This window comes from Poecilia formosa, unplaced genomic scaffold (genome assembly GCF_000485575.1).
Source record: "Poecilia formosa unplaced genomic scaffold, Poecilia_formosa-5.1.2 Scaffold8, whole genome shotgun sequence".
NCBI classification, from domain to species: Eukaryota; Metazoa; Chordata; class Actinopteri; order Cyprinodontiformes; family Poeciliidae; genus Poecilia; species Poecilia formosa.
Window position 1 is genome coordinate 4,986,284 of NW_006799947.1, and position 14,735 is coordinate 5,001,018.

General features: G+C 37.7%; 2 protein-coding genes across 2 annotated transcripts; both read right to left on the reverse strand.

Annotated features, from left to right (window-relative positions):
- Positions 1–39: 39 nt before the first annotated feature.
- Positions 40–4,605, reverse strand: sumo3a (small ubiquitin like modifier 3a). The gene is made up of 4 exons (XM_007576664.2): positions 4,095–4,605; positions 2,919–3,047; positions 2,291–2,362; positions 40–2,139 (listed from the first exon to the last, which is right to left on the reverse strand). The coding sequence occupies exons 1-4, from the start codon at positions 4,113–4,115 to the stop codon at positions 2,077–2,079; spliced, it is 285 nt and encodes a 94-aa protein (XP_007576726.1). The 5' UTR covers positions 4,116–4,605; the 3' UTR covers positions 40–2,076.
- Positions 4,606–5,197: 592 nt separating this feature from the next.
- On the reverse strand, positions 5,198–14,034 carry pttg1ipa (PTTG1 interacting protein a). The gene is made up of 7 exons (XM_007576682.2): positions 13,730–14,034; positions 12,986–13,038; positions 12,600–12,708; positions 7,877–7,979; positions 7,564–7,629; positions 6,606–6,652; positions 5,198–5,850 (listed from the first exon to the last, which is right to left on the reverse strand). The coding sequence occupies exons 1-7, from the start codon at positions 13,815–13,817 to the stop codon at positions 5,813–5,815; spliced, it is 504 nt and encodes a 167-aa protein (XP_007576744.1). The 5' UTR covers positions 13,818–14,034; the 3' UTR covers positions 5,198–5,812.
- Between the last annotated feature and the right edge of the window lie 701 nt (positions 14,035–14,735).

Below are 14,735 nucleotides of genomic sequence, written 5' to 3' on the forward strand. Positions count from 1 at the left end.
TTAAAAAAAAAGCTAAATAATGAAGCAGGAGACCACATATCTGAGTACCAAACTATATTTATTGTATACAGTAGTAAAAGACCACAAATAATGTACAAACAAGTAGAGAAAAACAAACAAGACGAGACCTGGACCCCATTCTTCATACATAACAGTGTAGCTCAGCCAACCGCCACAAAAGACTTCTGTCCAGATAAACCCAGTTGTTAAAATGCAAAGAATGTGGAAGGCTGATTCGTAGGTACTGATAAAATGTGCTCTTATATTTGTGACGAAAGCTAAATTCACAATCATTACCAGTAAATGATTTGTGCCGAGATGCGTCGCACAAAGACTAGACTCCTCTTCCAACACGCCATCCAATGGGGAGAAACGGCTGTTCGGGAGTCATTTGTGAACTTAAACAGTAAAATGAAGAGTTCCGATAGCAGATGGCAAGTATATATATATATATATGTATTCGCTTAAAAAAAAAGAAAAAAAAAAAAGGATACCGCCACTTACTCAACTGATAAAAAGGATGCATACAAAAATACAGCTGAATAAGATGGATGTGAACAGTTTAATATAAAAGGGAAATGGCTTTCTGGCAGGTTAGAGGAAGAAGGGAAGGAGATTTGCGGTCATTTGTTTGGCCGTCTTGTTCCAGATGAAACCGGACCTGCTCAGGTACAAAAAAAGAAAACTAACCCGTTTTCTGAGCGTTAAACCTCAAAAAGCATCCGTGAGACTCCACACGACTCCAAACGGGTTTTGCTTCTTCACAGATTTCCAGCTCGTTCAAAAAGCGTTTTGCTCATTTCACTCCAGACTGAAAGATCCAAGTTTGCGACGGTAAAAGGATCAAAAGTAAGCAACTCTGTGACCCTGGGACTGACCTTCCTGCTCTACGAACATGAAGAGACGCACCAACGTCACGTCTCCGAAACGCCAGACTCATCTGAGAGATCTTCTCCGACAACGGCAGCATTTTGTTTTTAACACAGCATCTCAGCAGGTGACGCATCGTAGAAAAGTGATGTGCTTACAACAATCTGCTTTGGCTGGATGTCCTAAGCTCAAAGTGGAAGCCGCTCGATGGCGAAAACGGCACTCGAGTCGGAAACAGTTCGCCCGCAGCCGAACTCCCAATCGGAGCCGCTTTTATCGCAGGGACAGATGGCTGTCCGTTTAATAGCCGAAAAATACAAAATAAAGAGGAAAAAGATGCATTTGTTACCAAGACACAGCCAAAAACTAAGCCTACTTCGATGGCATAGACTTATTTTTAACTCCCTGATCGAGCATTTCGCCTGAGCAAATGGCAATCTGTACAACAGATTGTTCTCTATTAGAAGCCAGGGAGCAAAACACTAACGATCTAATGACACCGTTTTAACCTTGCAATTAGAGAAACATACATTTAAAGAGAAGCAGATGTTCTTGTCTTTGGAGTATTGTTCTTAACCTCACAACTAATCTAACACCCATTTGGATATTTCTATACAGGAAGGAAAAAAAAAATAAAACTATAATTTTAAACGGAAGGCAAAAAAAAAAAAAGTACAAAAACAATGCAGAAGCACCTAAAATGTAAATATACCTAAATACATCTGCTCAACAAAAACAAAATGAAATAAAAGTGAAATAGCAAGCAGGTGGGTGTTCAGTTCAGACGGTGCTTCCCCTTCAAAATCGCGCCCCACTGACTGCGACCCCTGGACAAAAAAAAAACAAACAAAAAAAACACCTGCAGAGCCCCACACTCTGACGCGCTGGAAGCAGAGCCGAAACAGCAGTTTCTGTGGAGAGCCGTTGGTCCGATTACAATCTGCAGCACCGGACGAGGACGAGGTGGTCCTGACCGGCCAGCCGCAAAGACTGAAAACACTCGACTTCAGTCCTGACTAAAAGAGTAAAATAAACAGCTGACGAGCACCGACACATCAGGCAAAGAATGTCTTTCAAAAGAGAATAATAATAATAATAATAATAACAATAATTATAAGCTGGCAGGAGCAAACTGGGAGGGAGAGACAGTGAAGGTGGTTTAGGGCATGGTTTGAACATGGCCGTCAGTGAGGTGGGTGGTCGGGCTTAGCAGCACCCGCCAGTCTGCTGCTGGAAAACATCTATGGTGTCTTCATCTTCCATCTCCAGCTGGAAAGAGGACATAAAAATAGATGGATATCGAAAAGGATTGAGCAGTCCGAATGCATTTAAAACAGAACAAAAAAATAAACAAAAAAAATACAAATATGTGAAATGTTTTGTTTTGCACGCTTCATCGTGTAGAAAAGGGTAACCATACCTGTGCGGGTGTATCCGTCTCATTGATTGGCTGGCCATCGAACCTGAATCTGATCTGCCTTATTGAAAGACCCTGTCGATGAAGACGGGCAACGGGTAAACAAAAACCAGAAAACTGAAGCGGGCGCAAACAGGAATGCGATTTCTATGCCGTTTCTATTTTGTCAAGTCTCAACCACAAACTTCAAAGTATTGCGATAGGATTTGAAAAGTTCAGAGCACTTGTATGCATCGTCCAATCAGCCTCCTGTCCCTGCTAAAGAAAGGCATCCGAACAGCGTGATGCTGCCACCATCATGGTTAATGTGTAGTCAGTGAGTTCATGGTTATAGTGTTGGTTTTATTAGGTATAGTGTTGGTTTTATTTTACATGAAGAGTTTTCCACTTAGACAAAATGCAGGACACTTCCTTCTCCACACTTCTTATGGCTTTCCTTCAGCCACTCCAATGACACTACCTGTGTTTTCCTTTCTGAAGGCAACTGCTTGTGCTAGGTTTTATTTAGACACGAGTTTGTTAACGGCACAAAAATGGGCAAAATTTCAAGTCGTATGAACACTTGCAAAGTACTGTATTGCGCAAGCGGTTGTAATATCCCTTATGACAGCCAGCTAGTCTTGCAACTCACCTGTCGTTCGCAGTACGCCTTCATTAGTTTGCTGAGCGGCGTGTGTCGTTTGATTTTGAACTGGACGACTGATCCATCCTGACCTGCAACTTTGAGGTTGATGTGGTCGTTCTCCGTCTTTACTCCTTCCTGCAGAGCAAAAGTCAGGAGGAAAAAAAAAAGTCAGAACAGAGTCAGTTGAAGTAACGGACTTTAATCTCGTGTTTTTAACAAACAGTGGAAATCCATGGCTTGTGGAGAAGTGGCAATCAGAAGGTGGCTAAAGCAGCGTTGTAGCTAAATGTGTGGCAAAAAGACTTTGCATTAATATAAAGCAATTTATTTATATAGGAGCTGATCATTTCTAGCTTTATTAGCAATTTGATACAGTAGATGATTTTAAAAAGTTCGTATGCATATCTTAAAACAGACTGTCTCTCTAATGTATTTATTTGTAATTTAGGGAAACAACAAAGTAACAATATATTTATTTGCTAACAAAAAATATGAAAAATTAAAAAAAATAATAATAATAAGTAGGATACAAGTAAAGCCGGCCACCCCAGATGATAAATCAGGCCAGACTTCATTTTCAGATGCTAACGTTAGCATAATTAGCTCCAGGCTAGGTTAGCACACCGGCGGTCCTTCGGGATCAATTGGAAGTTTAGCTGCAGGGCTAATGTGGCTAACTGCTTTGTTTTGTTGTTTCCTAGACGAACTGGAACATTCTTAAAACTAAATTAGCACAAACGCGCCACCGCAACAACAGTTTTTAAACGGGTGCGTCATAACCATTTGCGCTCTTTTGCCGCTAACTACAGCTGCGGCATTTTGCAGCTTTGCGGAGATAACGTGTGACCCTCTCGACAAAAGAGGTGGTTGTGAGAAGGGGGGGACCACAAGATACAAACATACACTGTGATCAAATTTATAACAAATAATTTATACATAAATTAAGGACAACATTAGGAGCAAGGTAATTTTGATTTATTTCCATTTCAATCGTGCAGCCTTGCTCATTGAGTATACGTATAGATGTGCGGGTTCTCATTCATTTTGCGAAACCAACACTGCGCCAATTTGGAGAAACGTGCAAACCCAGGCCTGTAGACTGCACATTTCCTAGACGATTTTGCAGCAGCCCGACCCAGAAGTCACCACAGAGGAGCCGCCGTGTGAGCCGCTATATCTTACCTTTGGCTTTTCCTCTGACATCTCGGTTCGTTTTGTGTTCGGGGGTTCAGAACAGACCGATACCGGGCTTTAGCCGTCTTCCTGCTGCCTTCTGTCCAATGTTCTCCTCGCAGACGCGTACGCGCGCTGGACCGCTGTGACGAATAAACGATTGGTCGGGGAAAGCCACGTGGTTTGCCCTTCTACGGAGCGCGGACACGGGGACGCGCACGCATGCAGAATCCTCGCTCATGCGCACTGTAGAAACAGAGCTGCTCTTCACAGAGCATCAAAATGAATGCATGAGCTTTCATTGTGAAATCACTTGAACATGTCTGTATTTTCTTTATGTGAATACCTGAACATAAATGTCATATAAATAAATGTTTAACTGGAATTAGCGCCTCACATGCATGCCTACAGGGCTGGATTTAGCATGATGTGAGCCTGGGCCAGAGGCCCTCTCAATGTTCTTTTATGCATACAAATTCAAAAAAATAAATAAATTATATACCTTAAGTTAAAAAAACAAACACCTGTTTAGAGTTACCTTCGATTAGCATTGAACAACATATTTCATGTATATTTTCTTTAGTGTTAAGCTGGTTACGGTGCCATCCTAGGGTGGGGATGCTGATAAACTACTGCGGCAACATTAGAGTCTGATGTTCTAATTATACATGCTAGTAGTCTGATGATCAAACCAATAGCTATTAGTCTGATGTGCTAATAGCATTTCATAATAGCATTTATGATTAGAACATAATTGTGGTACTTTTCCAAGCTTTAGGCTCAGGTTTAACATAAATCCCATGATGCCACACAGTACATCTGAACCTGGACTTTCCACAGCTTGTTCTTACCTGAAGTGTTGAAAGGGACAAGATGGAGGTCGGGGAGGGAAGCTGTGGAATATGAAGTAGAAATCTATAATATAGAAATCTTTTAAGATTTCTATGTTATAGTTGAAAATTTGAAGTGCAATTCAAGGAAAACCTAGATTAAGTAATATTTTGAATCAGATTTCTTAAACAACTAAGCTAAATCTGTCGTTTTGCCCTGCTAACAGAAAAATGTATCAAGACTGATGGGTTTAAATAAAGAAACATGCAACACGGGGCAAGCAGAGGAGGTAGTCTAAGATCTTTTATTGGGAATATAGCTTCATGTGACACAAACAGCAGTAAAACAAGCCTGATTTAGACAAATGCTGACTATGATCAGTAATTATGAATATGTTTTGTAAAAATGTGTTAAAAAGCAATTCCAAGAGGAACAAGCAAACAATATAAGCACGGTGGCTTTCAGAAATATCAGGATAATCAGAAAACAAAAAGATGTCATCTCTAATATACTTTTAAAATCTGAAGCATCCATGAAACTGGAGTGACCACAGATTTTGTTTGGCAGAAGATGATTGATACTTTAACATCTAAAGTGACCTCCATTTTGCATAATTAAGCTAAAGGCTAATAAATAAAAGGAACCACAGTGAATAGGAACTCCTCTGGTTTGGAAGAAAAAAGAACCCATTGCATCCAGGTGTGTCCGTTTTACCATCAGTGAAAGCCTTCAAATGAATGGACTCATGAGTTTATCGACACCGAAGACCTGCCTGCAGAAAACATTTCCATTATTCTAGCTCCTGTTAAATATTGGGTCTGCACATTTTTACAACCAGGGACCAAGCTACTGATCAACAGCTCAGTCCTCGTTTCCAAAAGCTCAAAACGTGGATCTCAGGAAAATCTTGCATATGGATTTGGCCCATTCAGTCCTACAAAAACAAAAAGAAAGCATTAACAACAGTGTTTGTTAAAAAATATAAAAATGTTGAAAATAATAAATTCTGTTAGGGAAATCGAAGGAAAGAATTGACAATAACTCTTTGAAGACTTTGAATCAATTGGTCACAACAATATTTAATTTCCCTTTGAGATCAATAAAGGATTTTTGAATGTGAACGGGTCAGATGTGTAAAATAAGGTCAATTTTACTCTTCAACTAAAATTGCACCATCTGATATAAATTGTTAACTCAATCCTTGATGGCAGAGTTGTTTGTAAGAATACCAATCTCTTTAAAAATAATTAAAAAAAAACATCAGCATAATGAATTATCTTTAAATTTCTTCCTTTCCCACATTACAATCCATTAATTTATCAAATGAGTTTTCAGGAAGTATTCTATAAAAAAAAATAAAGGTTTCTGCTGTCCTACCATCTCAAACGTAAACGTCTGGAGTTTGTTAAACACTTGAGAGATTTGAACAGGAGACATGTTTTTTTGGTCAGACTCAAGTTGAGCTTTGCAACAAAGTTCCAGGTGGATTTGGCATGAAATAAATGAAAAACATATGGAAAACTACATCATGTTTAATGCTAGTAGGGTGGAGGATTTGAGATGCCGTGGGCCGGTTTCTGTTCCAGCAACCTCGCTCCAGTTTTGCGCTTTATACAAAACGTTTTAGCAGGACAACGACCCGAAAGACACTATCAAATTAAGACAGAGGTGTTTGTCAGAAAAGCTCACCGTATTTCTGCCTGATCTCCTGGTGTCTCTTGTTCATTTCTGCTCTCCTGTGAAGACAGAACGTTTCTCCGTGAGCCACACAGGAATTCATGTCATTCCTCAGCCTGTGCTCATGTGTCCAGAAGTCACATGAGCATAAAACCAGTTTGAGCTGATGACAATAGCGAAACCTGACACTGATAATGACTGGCCAACCAGCAGCATGCAGCTGGTGCTACAAATATGTCTTCCATAATACAAAAATCATAAAAAAGAAAGACAAAAAACAGTAAACTAGGGCTCAAATGTTTTGCAGAATATACACATATCCCACATGTATATTTGAATAGCCACAGAAGTAGAATATATATTTGAAAAAAATATATTTAAAAGGCAATTTTTGCTCTGTACATTCATAATGACTTCATAGTGCAGTTAATACTTTCAGTTTTTATTATGGTAAAATTACTATTTTTTTGTGCTTAATTGGGGTTTTATGTCATAAACCAACACAAAGCAATGCAAAAGCGAAGGTGAAGGATTAACAAATGAGTTTAACATTATTAATAACACCTTGGCATATGGCATGCATTTGTAGTCATGCCACTTTACTATGATGTCTGTAACAAAACCCATTGAAATGACTAACATTGATTGCAAAATAGATTGTACTACTGTGAAAATTATTCAAACCAATACACAGTTTGTGGAGAATATTTGTACGTGTGTGTGCATATTCTTAATAATCCCGGTCACGACTTCTACAAAAGGCTTATGGGACTTTCACTAAGTTTTCCTTGAAGATGTTTCAACACCTATCCAGGAATCTGTTGGGAACGAGAGGGTCGTTATTTTTTGAAAAGCTCCAAGAAGGACGAGCCTCCTCGTGCTTAAAAAAAAAACAGCAGCTCCTAACTTCAAGCTGCATCAACTGTGAGCTTCCAGAAACTCATCCTTGAATTCTTTTACAGTTCCTCACCTTTCATCCTGCTTGGTTTTCGTCTTATTGGCCTGCCTCTGCATCTTGGCCTCAAATCGTTGGGATCTGACACACAAAAACAAGATCAGTGATGGATAAGAAAATCGTTGAGGTCATGCAAAAAAAAAAAAAAAAATTGCATCGTTTAAAGTTTCCACATCGGGATCGACACAAATAAGCCACGTGTGGAAGCAGAAACAATAAGACCCGAAAGGAATCCAAAATAAATCTTCCACAAAACCCGACATGCAGCTTTATACAGAACACCATCTATTTCACTTTTATTTCGCCCAGAGTCAAACTGCAAACTTACCCAAAGTTCTCACACTTGCAGCAGCAGAACATGCAGACCATGAGAGCGATGATGAGAACTGCCCCGAGCACAGACAGGGTGATTATCAGCGTCTGGAAATTCACTGCAGAGAGAATGAATCTGTTACAAATCCTCACACTAAAAAGATTTCTAATATAGAAATAATGAATGAAACAATTGGATCCAATCAGGAATCAACAAATGTGGGGTAAAAGCTCTTTACCAGAAATCAGACTAAGTTCATCATTTTGAATGGATGTTTATGTCAAAGCAGATGAAACAGTTCGTGCAAATGCTGATGGTGTTTGTGTCTTCTTGTTTACTTGATATGCTATCATTACTTGCATATAAAAATATTGAGAGTTATAGAAATAATTCATGCTTAGCCTTTCCATTTTGCCCAAAGCACATAATTTAAAAATGTACTTTTATGGAAAAAATAAAAGGATCTGCGGACTTATTCTCCCGTAGAGGAAGAGTCAGATCACTTTGTAGGATATTGAAGAACAAAATCATCTTTATTGCACCACTTTGATGTTACATTAGCTTAAAATAAGTTCCACCATTGTTCCATCTGTTTTTTTAAAAAAAGGAAAAAAGCAAGTTGGAATAATGACAACAGATTTGATTTTAAACTTTGGTTAGGAGATCATTTTAGGAACATGGGAAACATGATCCTTCAACATCACCAACGTTTTCTCTCAAAAAATAGGCAAAACACCATGGTTGTATGTAAATCAATATACACTGCTCAAAAAAATAAAGGGAACACTCAAATAACACATCCTAGATCTGAATGAATGAAATATTCTCATTGAATACTTTGTTCTGTACAAAGTTGAATGTGCTGACAACAAAATCACACAAAAATCATCAATGGAAATCAAATTTATTAACCAATGGAGGCCTGGATTTGGAGCCACACACAAAATTAAAGTGAAATGTTCCCTTTATTTTTTTGAGCAGTATATATACATGTTGGGTTTTTTTTTATTATTTTTGTTTTTTTGCATGAAATGATAACCTATAGACTGTCAGTTCCCAGTGCAACTTCTGCAGTCTCTTTCCAGTGCTGGGAAAATGCATTTGCCCTTTTGCAAATTTCTTTATTCTGCTTTTTTTTTGGCTCACTTAAAGGTTTCAGATCATCTTACAAGGTTTGCTAGCAGACAAAAGTCACCCAAGTAAATACAGGAATTATTTTTCAAGTCATTTCATTTAGAGATCCAAGCCAACCTGACTATGTGGAACAAATTAATCCGCCTCTTTCAAATACTTACAGTTCATTCAGTTTAATTCAGCTACTTGTCCTTTAAAATAAAATAATAAGTTAAATAGCATTGACCTCTGCAGTGTTTCTGAAATTAAATTTTGAATGTGGTGTAAAAAAAACAAACAAAAAAAAAAACTAATATCTGCAAAGGGGCGAGCACATATTTTCACAGTACTACTGTCCGCCTAAAGTATTTCTTTATGGAAAAAGGCAAAACAAAACAAAAAAAGCATAATTGCAACCATTTCTAAAAATATATTGCAATATTAAAATCCCAATTATTCAACAAGATTAACCACATTTTTTAACATCTTATATTTTTAGCATATCTAAAAAGAAGAGTATATCTGCAGTGCATAATGCGGCAAAATGATTTTTTTAGGTTTCTTAATGAAATTTTCTTTAATTATTTAGACTTGAAACTCAAATATATATTCCGTTCCTTGCACACACCTATGAATTACCTTGTAGCTTAACCTGAGAGTAGAAGCACGTGTGAATACTAACTCATGTTGCAACGCTGTTTCCACCCTCATGGTTACGACCTACATGAACTCAGCAAAACTTCAGTACAGATAACGGGCTTTAAACTCCTTTTTTTGAAAAAATAAAAAATAAATAAACACCACATTAACACTTTAGAGCAGCAATTGCTCTAAAATTATCTGGAGCTTCACATGTACATTGCAAAGCATGACCTAACACAAGTTTGCACATAGATGTTGGCATTATGAAATAAATACAGACACAAAGAGAAAAATAACAGAAAAATTGATCTGATAGCCAAGGAGCGTCAAACAAGGGCGTAATTAAAACTTGCATGGCCAAATCCTTGAATATTATGTTTCTATGTGAAATCTGATTCATCTGAAGTCAGATGTTTGATCCTTCTGAGGAAAACCCACCTCATTGTGCTCTTATCTGGATGTGTGACGGGATTTTCCACAAGACGGCAGTCCGTAAATACTTCAGTGACTTAAAGCGTCAGTCATAGCAACAAAGACAGCTTTACTCCAGGGGTATAGCTTGAGAAAAACTATTTCTTTAGAACACAGAGTAGATAAATCACTGTGGAAAGTGATCAAATGCATATTGATTTTTTTTGTTGTTATTGTTTTATTTTAACACCAGTCAACCTCACATTTTAGTTCGTCAGCTTAGAGAACCGTTTCTCATAGGTTCAAATATTTGTGGGCTGGATTTTAAGACTTTTTAAGGATTGTTAGCTTGTGTAATGAAAAAGAAATGTGTCACTCCCCTGTGTTGGATGACTCTGCTACATGATCTGATGAATCCTACTGGCAGAATATCTCAAAAACCAAAGACATCCTCATTGATTTTATAAAACACATCCAGGCACAGGAAACTACTTAAAAAAAAAAAAAAAAAGACTCAGACTGTGGAAGAAAAGTGTCTGTCCTTACAAATGTCTGACCAATTATTGACAGTAAACATTTTGACCTTTGAGGCAAACTGTTAGGTTGTCCATACCAGTGCAGAACACTGTCTTCCTTTCATATTGACAAACCCTGTCGACTCTATTGTATCGAGCTTCTATTGAGTCGGTTTTATCTTTCTGCTCAGTGTCCTGGTTCAGCAAACCAAATGGTAAAACGTTTCAATAAGCTGATGCATGAGATACAACTAAACCCAGAATCCTAGTAGTATTTAAAGCATGTGCAGAGGTATTACAAGATCCATCATCCTCTCCACTGCGAGTTCATATCTCTCCCATTTGATCAGATGTCTATCTTTAACATTGTTTTTCTAATCTTTTTTTTTTTCCCTTATCTGTTCCTTGTGTGGATACTGTCACATGTCAGGATGTTTCCATGGTTTTTAATATTTTTAAAGAATTGAGAATCTGCTCACTTTACATCTGGTTATAGCCATCGTGCGTTTATGTCCTGTTTTGTAAAAAACTAAAAAATAAAAATAGGCAAGCCGACTCAGCCCACTGTAACCAAATCTAATGATGTAAGTAAAGTGGATTGACTGATATCCTACTGAAGGAATTGGTTTGTGCATAAAAACAGTGGTTTTAGGAAGACAATATTTAAAAGCCTGACTCACTTAAATTTGGCCGATAATTTAATCTTGAACAGATAATCAATAATACCTAGTGCTGCTGGAATAGATAATGAAAACTTCTGATAATGCTGACAACATATTGGTTATTTTCATACATGCACTGTAATGTAATACAAAAACCCATCAAAATATAGCAGTGCAACATAAATAATCAAATTTTACACATTATTAAGAGTTTTTACCCTTCTTTACTTCACGAAGTTACAAAAGCCTGACAGGTTACTGCTAGCTTCTTAATTAAGCCAGGACTTTCCTCAAGGTAGTCAGTTTGCAGAAGGCTGCTCAGACATAAATAAAAAGCTGTGAGTAAGAGATGCCATTTTGACAGTACATCCGCCTTAACATTCAGATTGTGAGGGCAAAGCAAGAGGAACCTAAACAGTAATAAATGAGCTAGCAAACCAAAATCAGCAAACAATAAATGACATAACGGATAGGCTAACTGACCCAGATTTTTTAGGTGCTGAGCTACGATGGTTATTGCATTTTAAGTGTGAACATAAGCAGTATTTCAGGAGGCTGAAGTTACACAAAACTGTCTACAGTTCATAAAACCAGAGAAAACGTAAGTCTGCAACACTTTCTCAATCTAGTAAAAATTATTTTATTGAAAATTGTAAAAATGTTTGAAAATTGTAATGACATTTAAACTCTACCTTTTCAATATGTTGGCATTCTTTGAGACCAAAGAATGGCCGATTCCAAATTGGACGATCGACTAGTATTACAATTAGTTTTTGATAAATAGATGCTGTAGCTAGTTCTGTCACAATACCAGATTTTACTGGATGAACAATGACATTGCTATTTTGAGATCATTGTGAGATGATTTTGTTGATAATGGGAGTTTGCCCTCCCAAAGATTTCTAAATTTTACTTCTGTACAGAACTACTCAACACAGACGAACTGGAAGACATTTTAAATATATATATATAAAAAAAAACGACATCCAACAATAAATAAAAAGGAAAATAAATATTACACTCAACCAAAACCCATCAATAACATAGATCATGAAGTTTCTGTAAACTTCAGAATAAAACAAATATGAAGCATCAGAATGGAAATTATCAAGAACATTTGAATGTATCAAGCGACTAATTAATTAATTTCTTAGATTAGTTTAGTTATAGTATGATCAATCAAAGATTAAACAGTAAGAGCCATTTTGTACGAATGCATCAGTGCAGACATTACATACAAAACAGTGGAAGTAATTTTACCGTTTTTGATTCACCAAACCAAACGAGTATTGAAACTGCAGCTCAGTTCCTTAATTTAAATGAGTTCTTTCCACAAAAATAAACCACTAGTGGAAACATAATCTGCGTGCGTGCGTGCGTGCGTGCGTTTCTTACTCCAGCAGAGCCCCCAGCGGGCATCATCTAGCGGGCAGAGTGAATGGGGTGGAAGGATGGTCTGCACCGGATACGTTACACATGACTTTGTCTTGATGCACCACAGGCACTGCAAAAACACACACAAAATGGCTCAAACAAAGCAGCAAATCTGAAACTGCTCAGGTCAGTTGCATGTTGAGCTACATGAGAAACACACACAGAGAGAGAGAGAGAGAGAGAGGGAAGGGCGAGCTGGGAACAGGTCAGTTACTCCTCAAACCAGTCCAACAGGTTTGGAGATGGAAAAACGAGCCAGCAGCTGTAGCACCTCCGCCTTGGATCAGCCGTGTACAAACACTGTGCAGAGCAAGTATGAGATTATCTGAGCTCAAATCTGGACTCACCGACACATTTTTCAGACAGTCCTCGCAGCTTGTCCCATTTTTTGTCTCACACACTGTTGAGAAAGAAAAAAACAAATGGTTTATTTTGTGAAGAAGAAAAGAAAACAGGATTTGTTTGTAATGGTGAAACCATTCTGAGGCATAGTGGGGACACCCATCCAGCTCCGATAATACACTGATTAGCTGAAAAGTCTTGAGGGGGATTAAATGAGGCCCGTGGGTATTCTTAGGGTGATTTTTATTTTTTTATAACTACTGCTAATCCTCCTGGGACATTTTTCTATGGAGACTTCAGAGACTTTGTGTAGTCATGCATCAGTAAAATCAACGTTTTAAAGGCCTCTGCGGACAACAGCTAGTCTGTTTACTGAGATAAATGTGTATCCAGAAGGTTGATAGAAAGCTTAAAGCTTAAAGAGAGAAAAAGAGAGAAAGAGAGAGAGAAAAACAAAATTACTGCTTTGTTTATGTCAAAGTAAAGGAGCAGAAAAGAGGTCGACTTTGAATTTTCTTTTCCTAGTTTTAAGATAACTGAGCCTGTAACATTTATTTTACCAAACATGATAGCTGTTTGCTTTAGCTATTCCCAAAGTTTAAAAAAGTAATTTAAGAACAACATTACTGAGAAAATATCTATTCGAGGGAGAGTTTTTAAAAAAGACTTTAAATAAAAATATATATTATAATTAAATTGAATAATTGAATCTGAATGTTTTTAAATCAGACACTTGTCTCAGTCCCTACCGTGTTCAGGTGCGGACTCGGCCAGAACTGTCGCCAAACCAAAGACAAGAAGGAGAGCAGGGAGGAAAATCCGTAAGCCCTTCATCATCCAAACGCTTCGACGACGCAGGTTATCCGCACTTTTCTTTCTCGTCTTCCTCTTCTTCTTCTTATTCTCTGTGTGAGCTTTATGTCTTAAAGGATGTTAGACTCACGAGAGCTTGGAAAATGTTTTGGCGGCTCCTGGTAGACAGGAGAAACTCGAAAAGCGAAGTTACCGAGAAGGAAACGCAACAACGCTGACGCACGCCCGTGACGCAGCGCAGACAAAAGGAAGGGAAGGTGGAGTGTTTGTTTCGAAATGCAGTGAAGGTGTTTATTTTCAAAGTATATCTATTAAAATATATATATAATAATTAGCATGACTAATTATCAGTTCTAGCAGAAAACAATACTGCATTCGACAATATCTTCTGTGAAACACCAACAAAAAGAAAATGGAGCGTAATTATCGAGGGTAGTGAGGAGGATTTATTTTTAACAATTAAATAACAGAGCAATTCGGTCAACATTTCCAGTCATCCCCTTTAACTCTGATTCCTCTAAATAAAAACCAGTACTGTTGTCTTCACCCATTTCACAGACTCCACCTGTGAGTATTTTAATCTCAGCATAAGATCAAATGTTCTCTCAATGCCTTAGAGATTTGCCAGAGAACATTAGAGAGCAAACACCATGAAGATCAAGGAGCACAGCACAAGTTTTTACTCCGCTAATCCGGAATAAACTTTCAGAAAACTGCAAAGCTGCTAAAACACTGAGTTACTTTAAGTCAAGGCTGAAACCTCATTTGTTTAAAGTTGACACTGATTAATAATAAGTGAATTTAGATTAGTTCCAGTCAGGATTACAACTTTTTATTCATTCTTTTTAGATTACCACTGTTAGTTTGTTGGTGTGTTTTGCTTGTTGGTTGTGTTTTGATGTTTTGCCCTGTTGTTCAGTGCTACAGAAATTGTTTGATTTG

Coding starts and splice junctions, on each gene's coding strand:
- pttg1ipa (XM_007576682.2), bottom strand. CDS start 13,817: ATGATGAAGGGCTTACGGATTTTCCTCCCTGCTCTCCTTCTTGTCTTT. Junction 6,653..7,563: donor AAAACCAAGCAGGATGAAAG/GTGAGGAACTGT, acceptor CTGTCTTCACAG/GAGAGCAGAAATGAACAAGA. Junction 5,851..6,605: donor GGAGATCAGGCAGAAATACG/GTGAGCTTTTCT, acceptor TTGTTTTTGTAG/GACTGAATGGGCCAAATCCA.
- sumo3a (XM_007576664.2), bottom strand. CDS start 4,115: ATGTCAGAGGAAAAGCCAAAG. Junction 3,048..4,094: donor TGTCAGAGGAAAAGCCAAAG/GTAAGATATAGC, acceptor TTTGCTCTGCAG/GAAGGAGTAAAGACGGAGAA. Junction 2,140..2,290: donor AGACGGATACACCCGCACAG/GTATGGTTACCC, acceptor TCCTCTTTCCAG/CTGGAGATGGAAGATGAAGA.